The 20,762-nt window shown below is 36.8% G+C and overlaps 1 protein-coding gene across 3 annotated transcripts in view; it reads left to right on the top strand.

Moving 5' to 3' along the window:
* Positions 1-20,762, top strand: part of PLCB1 (phospholipase C beta 1) — a 497,164-nt gene that overhangs the window by 393,122 nt on the left and 83,280 nt on the right. For all 3 annotated transcript variants that reach the window (XM_081321970.1, XM_081321971.1, XM_081321972.1), the window contains exons 14-20: positions 1,973-2,150; positions 5,507-5,577; positions 7,466-7,562; positions 11,778-11,862; positions 13,621-13,745; positions 14,972-15,126; positions 17,003-17,167. In XM_081321970.1, the coding sequence (XP_081178096.1) occupies positions 1,973-2,150; positions 5,507-5,577; positions 7,466-7,562; positions 11,778-11,862; positions 13,621-13,745; positions 14,972-15,126; positions 17,003-17,167 (876 nt within the window). The remainder of the gene's footprint in view (positions 1-1,972; positions 2,151-5,506; positions 5,578-7,465; positions 7,563-11,777; positions 11,863-13,620; positions 13,746-14,971; positions 15,127-17,002; positions 17,168-20,762) is intronic.

Below are 20,762 nucleotides of genomic sequence, written 5' to 3'. Positions count from 1 at the left end.
TTAATGTACAGATAATACCACCAGAAATTATTTTAGCCTTTTTAATAAATGCTGTTATTGATGTTAAGCTCACCATGGAAAACATCATATATTGTTATGTATATACTAGGTTAATTATTTAAAGACTGAAGTGCAACATAACTAGATTCTAAATAATCTATTTGTCAAACGGTCCAAACAGTAAAAGTAAAGTCCAAATTAAAAATATTTCATTCTTAAGAATTGTTTAATTTAAAGTGGTTTAGTTGTAATAGATGGTTAGATTCAAAATATTTTTCAAGAGTATGTACAAAAGATACTATTTTTTCTAGCATCAGCTAAATTAGACATATTACACTGAGAAAAATGTTTCTTATTCCTTTCCTGTTACCTTTATTGATTTCATTGCAGAGATGTTAACATAGGAAATAGATTATTTTGTTATCTAATTTTACCTTCCAAAAGACAGTAGCAGATGAAAAATGTGAGGTTCTTTTCTGTTGGCTTTTTTGAATTAGCTGTTTTAGATTCTAAAAGTTTAGTTCCTAAAGAAGTAACCCTGTAAATAATTTTAATGTCCTCCTCTAGTGCAGGCTCTTTTATGACTCAAGGACTTCAACTCCCAGAATTCCTGAGCCAGCATGGCTCAGCTTGGAAACCTCTCCCTTTCCCCTCAGCATGGCTGGCTCAGGATTTCTGGGAGTTGAAGTCCACGAGTCATGAAAAAGAGCCAAGCTTGCCTAGCCCTGTAATAGGCTTTCAGAGGGAGCTTTTTTTTTTTTTTTGCAAAAAAAAGGTGCCAGAACACCGTTCTAAGCGTTCTATGAGAAAAAAAGCCCTGTTTAGTACATTCTGGTGGTGTGGGTTCCTCCAGATCTCTCTTTGCTAATCATTTTATCCCATTGACAAGTGAGTTGTTAGCGCTATCTCACACATTCAAGGGATCTTGTGCTGTGTAATCACTTCGTCTTATTCTTGCTGTGCAAATATTCGTAGTACAATTAACGATGAGACACACCTGATAATATTAAGAATTAGATCAGACTAACAGTTATCCAGCCAAGCATTCTGTTTACATAAAGTGATCAACCTTATCCCTTCACAAAGGTCAGATTTATTGATAGGGAGGGAATAGACTTCCTCCCTGGTTATTCCATAGCTGATGTCCATGGCAGGTTGCCTGTGATATGAAACTAGCAAACAGTCATCAGGATTAGTAAGCTCTTGCTAGCCCTATCTTCTATGTACCTGTTTAGTCCCTCTTTAAAATTATCTAATAGGATAGCAGGAAAATTTACTATGTAATTTAAAAATCCTGTTCTGTACTTATGTACATGCATTATCCTACATTAGCAAAATGCATTAGCAGTTTTTTTTCTTTCACTTATGGTACAGAACACCACCTGAAGACAGGACATTAAAAATATTCATTAGAAACATAAAGTGACCACAGACAGAACAACAGGTTAAATTGTCTCTTGTCCCAATAGACAAATAGCATAGAGGTGGGTAAAAGCAGTACCATATGCTTATAGGATGTGCTTTAAAGATACCAAGAAAAGGAATTTAAAAAGCTAAACTTTTTTCTGTGGAATTATTGTGACTATGTGACTCATATTTTATAGAGGAATCCATATAGTATGGATTTAGTATGTTAATATTACATTTTTAGCTTATTGAACAAGAGTGATAATAAGGGGTATCCCATACAAAGATTGGGTTAATATCTGCTGCTAGTGGTGTGGAAGGCATATCAAATGTGTAGTATGTTGCAATGAATGAAAATGTAGCAGGCAGCAAACATTTATTGAGATCAGGACCTGTCTACGGAAGCATACTAAGGCAGCCATTAAAAGAGAAAAATAATCTTAAATAGTATGTGTGAGGATAGGCTTTGTTTAAATAATTTTGCTGTTAAAAGTCAGATCAGGGAAATTAAAAGTAAATATTTCTCAAAGAGATTTCTTCGTTATCCTTATCTCTTTCCGATCAGCTCGAACGTGGAATTCCACTTCCTAGCCCAGCAGACCTGATGTACAAAATTCTGGTGAAGAACAAAAAGAAGTCCCACAAGTCTGTGGATGGAAGCGCAAAAAAGAAGCTTTCTGAACAAGCTTCAAATGCCTGCAGTGATGCATCCAGTAGCTTTGAACCCTCTTCCCCGGGAGCAGGTAAAAATAATGGGGTACTTCTTATTTTAAAGCACAGCGTCGATTCATCTGCTTAATATTGTAAATACTAACAAGCAACCTTGTAGAGATTCCCAGGATTGAATTAAGGACTTTTATGTAGGCAAAGCAAGTGCTCTGCTACTAATCTAAAATTCTCTTATTGAAGAACTCGTCTCAATGCAGAGGGCAGTAAGCTCATCGGCTCTCAGCTTGCTCTCGTTGCGTAAAAACCTGAAAGAGATATCATGAATCTACTTCATATTCTAATGTTACATCTAGAAAAACAATTTTGTTTGCAAACTAGACATATTTTGAATAATCTTAATATTGGAGTGGGCTAGCAAATTTGCTTTTCAAGAGGAAGTAGAAGTCAGAGCCCTAGATACCAGGTGTAACATTGGCAAGCCCTAACTCTAGCTGTTGCCCACAGTTTAGGCTTAACATAGTCCAGTGAGTGTGCGATGCAAGTCTCATGATTCCTGCCAGCCTTACGCCAATGTGTCTGACTCCCTGCAGTCTGTTTCCATGACAGCAGCATCCTTCTTTTTATGTCATACGTATCAGTATTGCTTCCAAGTTCTCACTTGTTTGCATCCATTCAGAAACTTGTTTTTTTAAAAAAATCAGCTTTTAATATCAGCTCTAGGAGCTGCCCGCTTGTAGTAGCAAAAGAGTTCCTGTTTCTGTCTTCTGTGCCAAGAGACATAGCCATACCCCTCAGTTGCTCAGAAAAATAAATACCGTTTATTTCCTTTTGCTTCATTATCAAATGCTCTTGGAACTTTTTAGACCAGTAATTTGATTTCTTTCTTGCTTCACAGCATTCCCATTTCATCAGAGAAAGAAATACTGCTGTTTTTGCTGTTTATTTTACCCCCTCCCCCATTGAACAGCAACTATACTTAGAATGTAACGTGTGAATTTTTAAAAATAAAGGAAAGGTTGTGGGGTGCTTCATCACTGGAGGTTTTTAAGAAGAGACTGGGTAGCCACTTGTCTGAAATGGTATAGGGTCTCCTGCTTGAGCAGGCAGTTGGACTAGAAGACCTCAAAGGCCCCTTCTGACTCTATTCTGATTGAATGATATGATCACAGATATTTGATGTCATCCCTTTATACTGATCACCACTTTATCTCTGCTGAGAAACAGATTCTTTGGAAGGTATATAGTTGCAGATGTCATAGCACCCATTCAACAGCACTATATCAATAATCAGCTTAGGAATGAAACTGTGCTTTTGTTATCGTAAGGAACAAAAACTAGGCTTTTCCTTCTATCCCGTTATCATTTCACCTGATTTGAAATGAAGGGTTTCTGTGAGAGTGCACATTTGCAAAGTCAAAAATCATTTTATCCCAGCTACTTTACTTATAATTTGGGGAAAGGTATTAAGCATAAGATCAGAAAAAATGCTTTGAATGCCAAATACTCTGGGTTCACCACAGTAATAGGCTGGAGAGGGTAATTACCTGTTTCAGTGTAAAAGCACTTTGCATAATCCTATTCAATTAGTACATACTGGACAGAGCCTTAAAGTCCAAGTCCAGATGATAATTCGTAAAGGTACTCTTAAGTTAACAGTCCTGACCACTCCTACTCCCACTTCACCCCATCCCTTCCCATCCTACCTTGCAAATAAAAGAGTAAAATGTAGTAACAGTGAGGCCCTTTAAGCCTATTACTGTTCAAGCACTCACACACAACTAAAGACTTATTCATCGGTCATGCACAAGGAGTTTGCTAACTAAAACAACAGCTTTTGATAACACTGATTGGGGAAGCAAGTTTGTGTTGGGTGGTGTTTATTATTTCTTCTGAAATGCAGGCACTGCAATTGTTGGATATAAATCTATTGTGTCTGTCTGAAGGAGAACTGGGAAGAACTATGCAGCTTTACTTCATAAGTTTTGGGCTTGAACTGCAAATTCTTTCCACTCCCTCCCAGACTTTGAAGTCAATTATAGAACTTTTAGGGCTTCCATAATTGATTCCACACCAACATGTTTCCATGACTCATAAAGGGAGAGGGGGGCAGAGAAAGGAATACCAGTGATGGGCAGACTTTGGATCTACCAGCTAGTGCAGGGGTAGGCAACCTCGGCTCTTTTATGACTCATGGACTTCAACTCCCAGAATTCCTGAGTCAGCATAGCTGACTCAGGAATTCTGGGAGTTGAAGTCCATGAGTCATAAAAGAGCCAAGGTTGCCTACCCCTGAGCTAGAGCCTGCACAGACCCCACCCCACATAATGTGTGAATTCCAGAAAGGAATGGGCCTAGTATTTTCACTTCCATATCACTCTTGATTTACCCTCCCCTTGAAGCATTTTTGTATGTGTGGGTATGTGGATAGTGTTCAACAAAATGGAACAGTCAAGAAATTATACAAAAGCCAGTTAAAAATATAAGAGAAATGTACGTGAGCCAGTCAGCTAGAGCTGAAAGTTTGTTGAAGAAGGAATGTTTCCATTAACTTTTTAAGGTTTTCCATTTCCATGATAGGTTTTTATGGTTTTATAAGTATTATGATGTTGTTTGCCATCCAGAGTCATTAGGATTGAGATGGACAACTATTGAAATTGAATGAATGAATAAGTAAATAAATAAAATCTTCCTGAATACAAAAGGGGGGAGGATGCCATATGACTTCTGAAAATGCCATCTGTATTCTGAAGATACAGAAACTGCCAGCAAGAGGCCAATCAATCTATTTTTATTACGGTCACAGAGTAGCATTAAAAATAAAAGCATTAAAAGAGGTCATGCCATCAATCCCAAGGCCCAGAAACCTCAAACAGAAAAGAGGCCTGACTAGCATCTTTTAAAAAAGCTTGCAATGCCACTAAGAGATTTACTATTAGATCAACTTCCACTATAAGTCATGGCTGATTGAAGACATCTCCACAAACGAGCAGAGGGTGAAGTCAATTTTAGGGTGTTGGATAATACTGTGTATATATTGTGTGTATTTATGCATGTATCTGGTAAAGCTATGAATAATGGAAGCAGCCTTTACACTTATGTCTCAGACAGAAGTGAAGAACCATTTGAATCATCAGTGGAAAATGAAACCTTTAGATAATGATTTCCATAATATTAAAAAACAAAAATGTGCAAGTAGGGTCATGATGCTGGGGGTTTTTTTTTGTTTGTTTTTTTGCTTGATTGCTTGTTTTTGTTACAGAAGGCACCGTTTTGGTTGTTTGCCTCATAAATAATTTGGAAGGAAAACATCTGTGCCGTAGGCCTTATAATAATGCAATTGCTTTGAAACAAAGGTATTTTTATAAAAACATGTGTGAATATTGGCTGATGTTCCCATTAAGATTTCTCTTTGCCAATTAAAATATTGCAGGTGAAGCAGAAATGGAGAGTGACGAGGATGATGACTATGATGATGACTGCAAAAAATCTTCAATGGATGAAGTAAGGAATAAATAATTTTGAAGTACAAATTATCCTGGTATGACTTGGAAATACATCCACATAGTTATCCACAGGAGTCAGTATTCTACTGCCATCTTGTGGACAGTAAGAACCAAAACCCAGCCGTAAGCCAAATGGCATATTTTTTTTTACTGCTGGTCCAAAGATAGAAATTACCCTGATACATGCACAAGTATAATGTCATAGAATTACAGTATTTATATATTACAATATTTATGTCTAGTAGACAAGAAAGGTAAAATTGTAACTGAAATGTTGTTGGACACATGCTTGTTCAAAAATACAAGGCAAAGTGAGGTCTTCAGACCATTTTATAGCTGTTGGTAAATGAATCTACTTCTGGCCTTACAGTAATTTGTGACCATAATTTAAAAAAAAATACTTCTAATGGGCGCTGCAGTGGCTCAGCAGTTAAGGTGCTGGGCTCATCAGCTGGAAAGCCAGCAGCTCAGGTTCAAGATCTGAGCGCCACGTGATGGAGTAAAGCTCCCGTCCATGCCCCAGCTTCTGCCAACCTAGCAGTTTGAAAGCATGCAAATGCATGTAAATAGGTACTACAGCGGAAAGGTAACAGTGCTCCGTGAAGTCATGCTGGCCATATGACCACAGAAATGTCTTTGGACAGCGCTGGCTTAATATACTCGAAACAGAGATGAGCACCACCCCCTATAGTTGGCAATGACTAGTGGAGTAAAATCTGCAGGGACTCCTTTACCTTTACCATAACAATATGCAGGATCCATTGCTATCATCCATCCATTAATTTCCAAACTCCATATATATATGTCTTTAAAATGTAGAAAATAAAGTCTTCCAAGATTCATATATGAATCTGTCTATAGTTTATTATAGCATATAATCAGATCATATGGACCACTTTCTCAATAGCCAGTTAAAGCTGTTCTTCTAAAAAAAAAGGCATACTGTATAACACAGGGGTCCCCAATCTTTCTTGGCGGCCTGGTGCAGGAGGGGTGTGTGGAGATTCCTTTACATGTGCATGCACACGCGAAACAGGCTACAAGTAGGTGCACAAATGGGCCCACGACAGGGCCACGAGCTCCCGGGCGACATTTGGGTGATGCTAGCGCCCGTGCACCATCACGATGATAATGCAAGTTGGGGAGTGTGCACTTGTGACGATAGCGCCTGCACAACACCGTGATGCTAGCGTGCGAGGAGGATGCACTCGTGATGCTAGCACCTGTATGATGCTCACGGTATTGCTATTGCCCGTATGCCGCTGTGATGCTAGCGCGAGTGGGAGGTGTGTACACGTGTGGCCAGGCACTCAGGCAGCCCATGGGCCAACAGCCCATGGCCTGGTAGTGGGCTGTGGCTCACAGGTTGGGGACCTCTGGTATAAGAGTCCGATGTACACATACTTTTATGAATATTTAAATCTAGAGTAATGGAAAAGATGGGTGCCAAAAAAAGGCTTCCTATTGATATTCACGAACCGAACATTCTAATTCTTTATTCTATGTCACCCTGTCTAATTTAGTTTGATACTGCAACCATTTGTAAATAACGTTGGTTGGCTTTTTATTTTGAAAAGAGCATGCTCAGTCCTTAATGAGAGCAGATACTGAAATATGTAGGGATGCTGCTCCATATATACTATGTTATATTGCTTAGGGAACTGAATTAATTCCACAAAGCTGAGTAAGTAAAATAAAATAAATGGTTGGGTTGTGTGTTCTTTTACTACATCATATTTTAGATAGATTTTAGGACTTAAATGTGTTCCTCTGCCTTTGAGGTATGGAAACATTTAAAAGAGAAGAGCAGAACTGTTCACTCCTCTAGAAGCTCAATCAGCCTTAGTGAAAAACATTCTGTTAATATTAGTTTAACTCTGTTCTAGGGGACAGCTGGAAGTGAGGCCATGGCTACTGAGGAAATGTCAAACTTAGTCAATTATATACAGCCTGTAAAGTTTGAGTCATTTGAGATCTCTAACAGTAAGTATGTGGATTATTCACTCCTTACCATTTAGTGTTGGTTGGGTGTAGCTTGTATCATCAATCTTTTTTTTCCATTTCCAAGACATAGTAGTAAACTGAAAAGTTATATAGTGCCAACTATTTGCTAATAGTGGATTAGCTTTCAAGTTACATGGAGATGTTTTGGCAGTTCCTCTGAAGAGTGAAGATTTCAGTTTTTTTCTACAAGACAGCTGTGAAATCTTCTGGCAACTTCTTAAGGAATGCTTTCACTTACAAATGAACAAGCTGAACAGTGTAAAAAGGAGAGGAAATCCTCTTCCTCTCAGTTTAAAGAGACATAAGATGTGCAAGGTGGGTTTATGTTCCCAAGTACTTTAAAAGTAGTACCGTGGTAGTGGTTGTGTCGTGCCACAATGCAAGGAAGGAAGTGTTAAATGTTTTTCTCTTAAGTTTCCTTTATGGTGCTTTTATTTTCTGCAAAGTGTTTTCAATTATGGGCACAACACAGGACAAAAATCCAAAACCATTACATTGGGTTTTATTTTTAAATCACTCATTTGAAATTAATGGCCCATACTTAGGATTTCCAGCTGGTTATTGCTAAAATTACCTTGCTGGGAATACACTTTATCACATTTTTCTTACTTAGAGCAGAACACCGTTGAGACCCTGTCTTGTTTCATTTTATTTGATAGAGCAGAGAATTGTGTCTTCATCTCTTAACTTTTTCAAAGGAAGTTTGCATCCACTGAATTAACAATGTGCACTGCTGATAAGAATTACGGCTTCCAATACTCCTCTTAAGCAGCCTGTGATATTTACACTATGCTCTATTTGCTTTCTCAAAATATGTTTACACTTGACTGAATTTATTATTGGTGACGAATGGGAATGATGAAACACAGTTAAACTCTGGACAGATGTTACTTGTCTGCTTTGGAAGATCATTGAATCAATGCATGCACGTAAAAGTTTCATGTGGGGTATTTCATACTGGATGGGAATTTGGGGGAATTATGACACCCTTGCATTTGAAAAGCAGAAAATTGAAGAAGGCTGCTACAAGTGCTTATGCCAATTCTTTATCTGTATCATATATGATTTTTACTAGCAAATTTACTTCCTTTTAAACTCTTTTCCTTTCATAAGGAAAGATAAAAATGAATAAAAGTAATACTGGTTTTTGTACTGGGCTTATAAGTCACCTGGAGTCACACTCCTCGGTTGCATGGCCAAATACATTTTCTTAATAAATAAATATAAGATCAGTAGAAGAAAAGAAAAAGAAACCATAAAAGGCTAAAAGGGCAAGAAAGTGGGGTGGGGGGGAGAGAGCAAAAGAAAAATGGAAAATAAAAAAAATCAAAGTGGCTTCCAATCTTTACAGCAGTTATAAGTACAATTATAAATTGATTCTAAGGTTACAACACAACTCTCTTCTTTCTATAATCTATCTTGTCTAATCATCAAAATCGTCATTTTGTTCTATTTTACACAAAAAGTTCATAAGGGGTTTTCCTGAAGCTTTAATTACCCTTTCTCTAATATCTTCACCAGAATCCCCTGGGGTTGCTCTAAATCTCAAAGAAAATTCCTTCTCTCTTAATTCCATTGAAACCAAATTATCTGGTTTCCTTGGAAGATTTCTGTCTACAACTCCTTACTCTCCAGAATTTCCACTTTATCATTAGTTTTACATTTCCCGACACTTCGTTTTACAGAGCTTTCCACCTTCCTTCCTCTCCTGTTTCATCTTTACAGTCTTTGACTCATTCTTTTTCAGTAGCTATCAATTTAATTTCAAGTGAGTCAGCTAACTTACTACTGAATTCCTTGAACACTTTTTGAAGTAAATCTGATGTAATTCCTCTCTCTGCAGGTTGTTCTAGTGATCCTCTCCTCCACTCTGCTTTTTTACTACTTTCTTAGTGGTTGCTATTAGAATATTGTAATCCCAAAATGAAAGTGTGTCAGTTGTAAGAGAAAGACTAAAGGCCAGCTTGACACACACACCCCATTTTTTCTATTTTATGTTATTGTGCCCTTAATACTTTTGTCTCAAATGACACTCTGTAATTATAATCAGTATGGCAGTCTCATATCTTTTGTTTTATTTAGAGAGTTTATATGGCTGCCCACTCACTCTCAGCAACTGGGCAACTTACACAACATCAAAACCTGATAAACAGTAAAAACAATAACTCCCCCCCCATGACAATAATCAATCAAACAAGCCACTTGATGGGCTTCAACCCACTTTGGTTTCCCCAGCCCCGTTGGCAAAACAGGTCTTCAGTCCTTGCAAAAGAGTATCAGAATGGGAGCCAGTCTAATCCCTGTGGGGATGATGTTCGAAAGGGAGGAAGCCACTATGGAGAAGGCCATTCTTCTAGGTGCCACCAGATGTACCTCCTTAAGAATGGACCGGCAACATTCCCTGCCTTCTTGCTCTGGTGGATCGGGTGGATGTAACTAGGAACTCATACTTTAAACTTGGTCCCAAGCCATGTAGGGCTTTAAAGGTAACAACGATCAGTATCTGATATTGTACACGGAAGGAAATTGGCAGCCAATGCAGCTCCTGTAGGAGAGGTGACACATGTGCACATCTGGGTCTGCACAAAACCATATGGGCCGCTGCATTTTGATCCAACTGGGGCTTCTGGATACTTTTCAAGGGCATGTCTATGAACATGTTTAATTTAATTATTTAATTTAATTATGGGACTTATATGCCGCCCTATCTCCCGAAGGACTCAGGGTGGCTAACAACAATAAAACAATAATACAAATATTAAAAGAGATTAAATTTACAAAGCCCCACTAAAAAACAAAATTAAAACAAAATTAAAACCCCCATCTTCAGTCCAGGTCAGCCAGTTGGAAAAGGTATGTCTTTAGGTCGCGACAAAAGGACCGGAGATCTGGGGACATCCGAAGTTCTCGGGGGACCTGATTCCAAATGGCAGGCGCCCCACCAGAGAAAGCCATCCCACTGGGGGTCGCCAGCTGACATTGTCTGGCCGACGGCACCCTGAGGAGACCCTCTCTGTGTGAGCGCACAGGGCGATGGGAAGTCGTTCCTGGCAGCAGACGGTCCTGTAAATATCCCGGGCCTAAGCCATGTTGCAGTAGTCAAGACAGGAGGTGACTAGGTTGTGCGTGAATCTGAGTTTTGTAAAATTCATCAGGTTTACACTCTTTAATATTAAACAAATAAACCCATTCCCACAAAATATACTTCCGTCAATTCTCATACATGAAATTATTCCATGTATTGTTGAATTCTGGATTACGAAGTTTTGATATTATCCATTATCTGAGATAAATGCCATTGTTCACTATTTTTAGTATTCATTAGCACTATTTTGAGGGGGGGCATAAATCTGTCCCAGTCATTACTGTGTTTTTTTGTACCATTTCTTAACAAACTAAAATATTTCAAGTGGATCATTTTATAAGTTTTAAATCAACACTACTGGTTTTTCATCAACTCCTGCAGTTCAGTTGATAGCAATATTTTCTAGAGCCTACTTCACTTTCCAAATGTGCAGTGATTAAACTTTCATAGGCATCATTTGCAGTAGTTTAATTAGTATGACTTCAATTTGCTGTTGTGTAAACAGTATACAGACGGTTCGAAAATCAGCAAACCATTGGTCTAGTCAGTGGCCTTCAGACTTGAGATACCTGAGGAACCCTTCTAAATATGAGTACAGTAGCAAATAATATTTATGTAATACCTTGTCACAGGCTATTCTTTTTTGAAATAAAACAAAGGAATAAAGATCACACAAGACCACACAGCCCTTAGTCATGTTGAATCCCTGGATGAATCTATAAAACCCTGGACCTCCAGGGAACATGGTTTGAATACTGCAGATCTAGATGATAGCTACCTGTAAGTATTGCCCCAGTCATATTATTAAAAACCAGGCACATCCAATGTAAAATGGTGGGAAGACAGATAAAAATGTGTACAGAAAACTGCAAACAGAATTTTCTATTGTCTTCAGTATCTGAAATGTATGGACTGCTGCTGCCAGAGCATAAATTATTATGGTTTTCTTAATTACAGGGATTCCTGGATTTGTAGTTGACCTCTTTGGGAACTAAATCATGAACAAGATAAAGCTTTGGTGTGATGATAGATGTACTGATTTATGTTGAGCAACATAAAGCATAATCCTAATTTTAAAAAACGTGACTTTTTTTCTTTTTAAATTACAGAACGAAACAAGAGTTTTGAGATGTCTTCCTTTGTGGAAACCAAAGCACTTGAACAGCTCACAAAATCTCCTGTCGAGTTTGTGGAGTATCTTTGAAATTGAGAAAAATATCTTAGAAAAACTTCCTACCTGAGGAATAGAGGCTACTGAGGATCATTACTGAAAATTAATTTAGGCTGAAGAAACATGCATGCAAAACCACTATATATAAGTAATTGGATAGCAAAATAATATTGATAGATACATCAGATGTTTTTTTACACTAACCCTAAGTGGAATTTTCCTCCAGTGGGATTTTCCCATGTATCTTACCAGGAAACACAGATAGGGCAGGCTAGAAAAGTCAGTGCCCTCCTAACAATACCTAAGCACTCCGAGTTTGTTGGCAATGTCCATTTTGCTCTCCAAGTTCATGGTTACCTAACCCTAACCCTAAGTGGAATTTTCCTACAATAGGATGTTCCCATGTATTTTTGTGGGAAACATAGATAGGGCCACCTAGAAATGTCAGTGCCCTCCTAACCTTACTCAAGAACTTCGAGTTTGTTGGTGATGTCACTTTTGCTCTATGAGTTCATGGTGACCTAGCCCTAAGTGGAATTTTCCTCCAAAGGGATTTTCTCATATATTTTACCAGGAAACATAGATAGGGCAGCCTAGAGAGGTCACTGCCCTCCTAACTATACCCAAGTACTTGTTGGCAATGTCCATTTTGCTCTACGAGTTCATGGTGACCTAACCCTAACACAAAAGTATTCATCCTTTTCAATTAAAAGTTAGAAGAGCAACAAAGAAATGAATGCGGTGTACATTCCTAATTCAGTATTTATCAATTATATATTCTGGATATATCTATAGTTTCTCAGAGTGGATTCTACATGGACAAAATTTAGCATTGAAGAGATGACATATTGCTGCTCCGTGACATTTTCAATTAAAATCAAAGCAACTACTTTAATTGGTGATAAGAAACATAATTACTGCTGAAAAGTAGCTGCCAATGAAACTTGACATTTTCAATTTAAGACTCCATTTATATGAGGAAGCTTTTCATGTTTCCAATAGTTAGACTATAGTCTTCCTCTTGCCCCCATTTATCATGTTTTGTGTCAAGTGAGCAACAATTCTATTCCAAAATATATAGGTGTATTTTTGGAATATTTTAATCTATTTATTTATCTTGAGTTTGTAGATTTATTTTCAGGCTGTCAAGAAATAAGATAAGGCCTTGGATTCTACCACTCTTTTTATCTCTGACTGATATATTTTATATAAAGAAGAGTCAAAATAGTCATAGATACAAAACAGAATTTATAGAGGTTCTTCTGATTTTATAAATCGGCACTTTCTGGGACTATGAAGCCAATATTACTATATAATGATAGCAGCCATTTTTCAGGCTCTTCTACTGCCATGTATGATGGCACCTTTTTCTAGAAGTGCCCGTTCATCTGCTTAGTTGCTTCTGAGTGACAAGGCTCACTGTGTCATGACGGCGTGGATGAGTACATGTGAGTGCTGGTTATCTCAGCTATCTACAAATCCAAAGAAGTTTGGATTGGTTTATTTTAGCTCTTTCCTGCAATATTTCCTAGCAAAAAAATACTCATTTTGCAAATCAGAATCCATTATTCTCAGAATCAGTTCTGTCCCTATTATCAAATCAAATTTATTTTAATTTTAAGGCCAGATACAACTTCTTACCTATAAAGATAATTTTTAAAAAAGCCAACGCTGAATCTGGCATTACCATTTCTTTCAAAAATTAACAAATAATTTGTTCTGTAAACATTTAATCTAGTAGTTTCTCCAGCTGTATTTTATCTTAACCATTCACAATTTAGATATAATAAAATGCAGCTGAGCCGAATTTACCCAAAAGGGACACGTGTTGATTCCTCAAATTACATGCCTCAGCTGTTCTGGAATGCAGGCTGTCAAATGGTTGCTCTTAACTTCCAAACTGTAGGTAAGGTCTATGTTACTGTATGTTTTCTGATAAGGAATAGTAGATAATGAAGTAACTAGTTTATGAAAAATTAAAGATACTAAGAGTATCATGCATACGTCTCCTGAAACCATTGCCTCTTTAAAACTGTGGCATGAATAAAGTGATCTCTGTTAATAGAAGCTTTTTAAGCAAATTATGATTACCATTTATTTCATTAGATGGGTTGGATTTTCTTTGATGGAATTTATGAGCCTAGCTCTATAGTGATATTAATATGAGGAACATATTTTAATAAAAGCAATATATGAGGAAATATAAGCATATGAATATGAGCGGTAAGAAACATGTAAATATAGGCAGTAGGAAATTAATATTTGCAAGTGATTGTTCATTTGTTTCTGTTCCCATCTGAATCACAGACATAATGTAGAAGCCTTTCATTTACCCAATTCAGAATTGTATTACCAATTCAGTGCTGAGAATCCATATTTTCAAAGAAGATCAGTTGGTGTGAAATAAAAATGAAAGCACTCTCTGCTTTATTAAAAAGTGGCACATGGTTTTAATGAGTTTGATAGCATGGTTGGCAATTATTAATTATCAGAGAGATTTGTTTCTAGCAGTTGACTACCTCACTTCTGCTTTATTACAACTGCCAAACATGCATTGAGGCAGGTGACATTGTCTCTCCTTCCCTTTCATGTAAATAAAAATTAGACCAGAACTTAAATAGAATCTTTTTCAACCCCCTGGGGGGGGATAATGGTTTTTTTTAAAAAAAAATCAGTACATAATGTAATGAGACCACGGACAAAGACTAAGAGGTCTCTTCATCCAGCTGGTTTTAGTCCATGCAATTGAACTGTTATTTTGCACAGATTCAGTGAGCAGCATAAATATGAAGATTTATGATTAATCACAACACTTTAGACAAGTCACAGCACTTTACGTTGTTGAGCATATTCAGAAACATCCAATCTATATGTTCATGAAAATCTATTTATCATTGTCTTGGATATGGTTAAAAAACTTTAATAAACCTGAAGATAAGGACAAAATATTGTATGTTGAATGGAAAATTAGCTTCTTATTTTTACAGATAGACTAGTATATTAACTTTGAGCTTTTAAAGAGCGTAGGAAGCCATTAAATTTCAGTGTCGTACTTTTGTCAATTTGCTTTCTCTATTGTCCCATTAACATATATTTGTGTAATATCCCATAACACAATTATTTGTTATACAGATTTGTCTATGCAAATAAATATGGGGATGTATGAATATAATGGCAAAAGTGGATACAGACTAAAGCCAGAGTTCATGAGAAGACCAGACAAGCATTTTGATCCATTTACGGAGAGTATTGTAGATGGGATAGTTGCAAACACTTTGTCTGTAAAGGTAGGTATCCAGTTGCTCATCTGCTAAATTCTATAAGCATATTGAACCTGAAAGACCAAAATAACTTCTCATGCACTTAACAACATATTCCTAATATTTTTAAAAAGTGTGAATCTCATATATGCAAGTTACTTGTTATAAGCATATTGAACAAGTCACATTCAGATATTTATAACCCAGAAAATAGAAATTATGCCCAAAATTGAAGAAAGGAAGATGATACAAATGTTTGGACAGGAAAGCAAGCTTAAATTACCTACTATTTTAAATAGGCTGTATATGCTCCCCTTATTTATTCATCCTGTACATTGAATATATATTAAAGGAAGATGAGTTGGAAGAAGGTGAATGTGGTTTTAAAACTGGAGGAAGAAACTTCAACAAGCTATACTGTGCTGGTGACACTATACTAACAGATAAAAATGCAAAGGATCTGCACATCAGGAACAAAGTCAAGGAACACGGTAAAAAAAGGGATTTAAATTAAATAAAAAGATCAAACTGATGGCAAAGGTAAAATAATTAGCCTTAGAATTGATAATGAACATTTCAAAGTGGTGGATAGCTTCTGCCTTTTAGAATCAACCATCAACAGTAAAGGAGCCAGTAGTCAAAAAATACAGAAGAGCAGGGAGACATTATTATCTGAGGGGAGCCCACAAAAAAGGGCCAGTTATCTCCCCCTCCTATGAACATTCACTGGAACCAGTCCTGGGAGAAGAAGAAAATTCATTGCAATACTACATTCCTATCTTCTAACCCGCTCAACTGGTGTAGAAGAATGTCATGATTGACAATATTGAAAATCACTGAAAGATCAAGGAGAGGGAAGATGGATGCATCATCCCCACTATAGGTCATCTGCAAGTCTATGCCATTTTGGTCCCATATCCAGGCCTGAAGCCTGACTGAAAGACATCCATATAATCCACTTCCTCTAGGGTCTTCTAAAACTGCAATATAAGCACCTTCTCAACAACCTTCCCTAAAAATGGAAGGTTGGAGGCAGGATGAAAATTGTACAGCGTGATGGGGCCAGCTATGGATATTTGAGGAGATGTAGGATAATCTCTTCCTTAAATATCAGCAGGATCACATCCACTCCCTGGGATGAATTTACCATTGCTTGGACTCAATCACATGTCACCTCCCAGGAGGCCTCCAACCAGAATGGACAGGGGTCCAATATATAGCTGGTAAAACTCACAGCCTTAAGGAGCCTGTCTGCTTCCTTGGGACTAGCAGATTCAAGCTCATCCCAGCTAACAAAGCCAGACTTATATAAGCAAATCTGAGCAATTTTATCCAACAGATGCCTAGATTATTCCTCACAATGGCCCTATAGTAATGACAGACTCTGTCCTACCAAATTGGGACACGATCCTCCACACCTCAGTAGGGTTGCCAACTGGCTATATTTGGACTTTGATAAAGGAAGAAAAACACACACTTTCTGCTATTTTATCACCACAAACTAATCTTGAAAAAAGTCTCTAACCTGTGTGGTCATTCTTTGTTGTCCTCCAATGGTACTCTATATGCCTCTTCCATCATTTTGTTATTCAAAATGTTTGTGAACAGAGGGGAGCCACGTAGGCCCAATCTAATTCAAGCTCCCAGTTGAACTGTACAACCCCAGCTCCTTCTGAAGCCCAGCTGGGTCCAACAGGTGCCTGGGATAAGTACTCCTTCCAAGACAATTACAGAGTGATCAGTCTGTGGTGAAGGACTGATGGTAGACTCTCCCAAACCAAGCACTGTTGTACATTTTCTCTTGTTAAAAGCTTCACATATTAAGAAAGCAAGTAATTTAGCCAGTATGTGTTGAATCGCAGCAAAGGTGTGTTAGTAGAATGTCTCAACCTTTCGTTTTTAGGTCATTTCTGGGCAGTTACTTTCTGACAAAAAAGTTGGAACTTACGTCGAAGTGGATATGTTTGGTCTGCCTGTGGATACGAGAAGAAAAGCTCTCAAGACAAAGACATCTCAAGGCAATGCTGTGAATCCTGTATGGGAAGAAGAAGCCATAGTGTTTAAGAAGGTTGGTACTCGTATTTGAAGAATAATGCATAGCTATTATATTCTGATTCTGCCAACTTGTATCACTTAAAAATTCTGTCTGCTCTAATTCTGTTCCACTTCAGTTGTAAAGAAAAATTTCTTCCTTTAATTTTAGATTCCTAAGTGCTTAACTGATAAAATGTGATTTATTCTAGTTGAACTTATTGATTTGTTTATAAGACTTATATGGCTGCTGTATTTGTATTTTATTTGGATCCTTCTTTTCCAGTCTTGCTCTTTTATTATCAGTATTTATTTTATTATTTTAGTAATAATGTTGGCACTTGTTGGTCAGACAGCGAATGCAATAGAAGTAGAAAGTGAGGAGCCTATGGATGGTTTCTTGGGGCATCTCAGAAGAATAACAGAGGCACCAGGTCTTCATTTTTGTTTTTTATTTTATTCTCATTTTATGTTTTTTGTTTATACTCATTTTCCTTTTAATTTACCCAAGTATACCAGTATACTGGTTGCTATTTTTAGATAGCTCAGAATTTTTATATTTGTCTTCATTTCATATTTTGCCATCGAATATGGCTTGCCCTTTTTGATTTATTTTATTACAATTCAATGTTTAGGTTATTAAGCCAGAATATAAAGTATGTGTAAGGTTAAAAATTGTTTTAAAAAGCTATGCAATGAAGAGGTATAGAGGAGCAAAAAGAGACAGAAGGTGTGTGGTGATTATTAGCAAAAAAAAATGAGCTCAACCTGGAAAACAAGAAAGTGAGAGAAAGAAACTTACGGTTGCTCTGTCTTCACTCTCTTTGGCATAAGACAAGGAGAAACACTGTCATATTGTCAAAATTCTGCTATTGTACCAATACAAAGTCAAGTTTTAGTATTTCTTGTGATGTCAGTCTTGTGACATGGCCTACTTTGAAGGGCTGACAGGACATTATCCTTTTACAGGAGATTTTTTATGATGAAAAATCTTCTGTCTTATATTGGTTTGGTATTGATAGCAAGCTGCATTGTGGCCTAGAGGTGGAGCTCTCGCCTCACAATCAGAAAGCTGTGGAGTTCGATCCTAGATAGTGACAGATATTTTTCTCTCTGGGTGCAGAGAAAATATGTGCTGCAAACTGCGTAGGCTCCAGGAAGGGCATCCGGCCAGTAAACACTTAGTTCCACCTGATGCAAAGGATTAGAGGGTTGTTAAAAGAAAAAAAAATGGTTTGATGGGTTTATGATATATTGGCATAATAGTACTAAGGTTACTGGAGTCGTGATTTTATTTAACAAATATACAGTTTAAGAATATGTAGATGCTGTATACCTTATTCTCCAAAGAGATTTGATTGACACATTGCTTTGATAAACTTTACCAGTCTTCCAAAAGTTATGCAGAAACATTTCATTTTTTAAAAAAAAAATACTATGCCTTTCGATAACTTAAGTATTAGTGATCTAGTTATGGATTTTCAATGAGACAGAAATAGTACTCCAAAAATGTATTTATATTCAGAATTGGAACATGATGCAAACTTACATTATATATATTTATATTTAGATATAATGTATATTTATTCAGTGGGTATATCATCCTATATTGGCAGTATACCTTTTCCTATGCTATCTGTCTTAAACTAATGTCTAAACTATCTGTCTTAAACTAATTCACAAGGATTTTTTTGACTAAGCTGAGACTATTTTTTGAAGAAGGAGGTTTTCATTTACCAGACTATCAAAAATATGATTCGATTTATATTTAATTAGAATGAGAATTTTAAGTGTATATGGGCTTAATGGAGAATTATTATCTCTCTCTGTTAGGCTCGTAACAATTTCTTGGGTTAATATGCAGCAAAAAAAAAGAATTTAATTTCCTGGCTTACATGCAGTTAAGACATATTTGGGCTTTATTAGCCTGTAGATTGAATAATGATGTTTGGTGATGGTTTGTTGCTGGAACTTTGCACTTTGATATGGCCCAAGGGCTAATCAATAAAGCTGTTGTTGAATAGTGATGCTAAGTGGAGCCTTGGTGGAGCAGTGGGCTAATGCCTCCTTAAGTAACACCAGCTGCCTGCAATTAGTGCAGGTTCGAGTCCCACCAGGCTCAAGGTTCTCAGCCTTCCATCCTTCCGAGGTAGGTAAAATGAGGACCCAGATTGTTGGGGGCAATTAAGCTGACTTTGTAATAATGCCGCTTGGGGTGTGTGTGAAAGCCCTAATAAGCAGGCATATACATAGAATGAAGGCTACTGCTAAGCTTGTAAGCCGCCCTGAGTCTTCGGAGAAGGGCGGGATATAAATGGAATTTTAAAAAAAGTCAAGTGAATGTTTACCTTTGTGGAAAAAGTAAAAATAGGCGGAAAAACATTCTATTATATAGAGTCTGATATTGAATGAGAGTTGAGTTAAATACTGAGAAATCAACACATTTTTAAGTTGGTAATATTGGCACTGATTTGTATTAGGCAAAGAAAATTCTAGTTATAATTGTTGAAGTTGTTAAAATAATCATTAAAAAGTAATTGATTCAAAGATTTTCAAAAGTAACAGATATAATTTTCTTGTGTAAAACACATCAATGCCAATATTATCAGCTTAAGCCTGTATTGGTTTCTCAATATAAACCAAACACCTTAGTTGCCGCAAAGCCTGATACCATCATTTTTTATAATGTCTCTGCTTTTGAAATTAAATCAGTTTCAAAATTATATTAGCAACTGGAATATATTTCTAAAAGTGAAATTACTGATATTTATGCCTTTTGGAATTAGAATATTTAATAATGGAACATAAATCTCAGTTTTTAAAAACATTAAATTTGTTTCTTTGGACATGAGATTAATCCATGAAAGGATTGTATATCAAGTCTGTGGGTGTCAAGAAAGAATTATCGAAAGGATGGCAATGCAAGAAATCTGAGGGGTCTGCTCATGATTTGGTCATGTCCAGTTTGGGATTTGAGGATTTTTCTTTGAGGAAAAATACTGTGATATCTATAGGCAGATGTCTTGGTAAATGTCTTCAAATGGTGTCAGTGTTATTTTGAAATTATATTCCAAAATTATGGAATCAGACGATTTTAAGACCATTGTTATATCAGGCATAAGAAATTGACAACAGGATTACATTGGGCAACTGGGAGAGTATTATTACCCTGATACCAATAAAGGAATGTGTAGTTTATCCATTTTTAAAAACATAGTTTTCCCCTGCACTAGGTTTCCTTTTGATATGGATTTCATAATATTTTACAAGCATATTCTACGCACAATTCAATTGTTGCCGCTGCTTGTAGTCAGTCTGTGCAATCGTCTTGCAGCAGCTTACCAGGTGGTCCACTGTTTCTTCAGCTTCTTTGCATAGGCGGCACTTACTGTCTGTTGCTGTCTTTTGACTTTGTATGCATTTGTCCTTAAGGCTTGGTCTTGTGCAGCCAGAATTAGTCCTTCGGTCTCTTTCTTCAACTTTCCTGATCTTATCCATTGCCAGATCTTGTTATTATCTGCTTTCCCAGCTATATTATTATTATTATTATTATTATTATTATTATTATTAGTAGTAGTAGTAGTAGTAGTAGTAGTAGTAGTAGTAGTAGTAGTAGTAGTAGTATTCTGTTA

Source organism: Vipera berus (genome assembly GCF_964194415.1).
Source record: "Vipera berus genome assembly, chromosome: 1".
Taxonomy (NCBI): domain Eukaryota; kingdom Metazoa; phylum Chordata; class Lepidosauria; order Squamata; family Viperidae; genus Vipera; species Vipera berus.
This window is presented reverse-complemented; position numbering and strand designations above follow the sequence as displayed.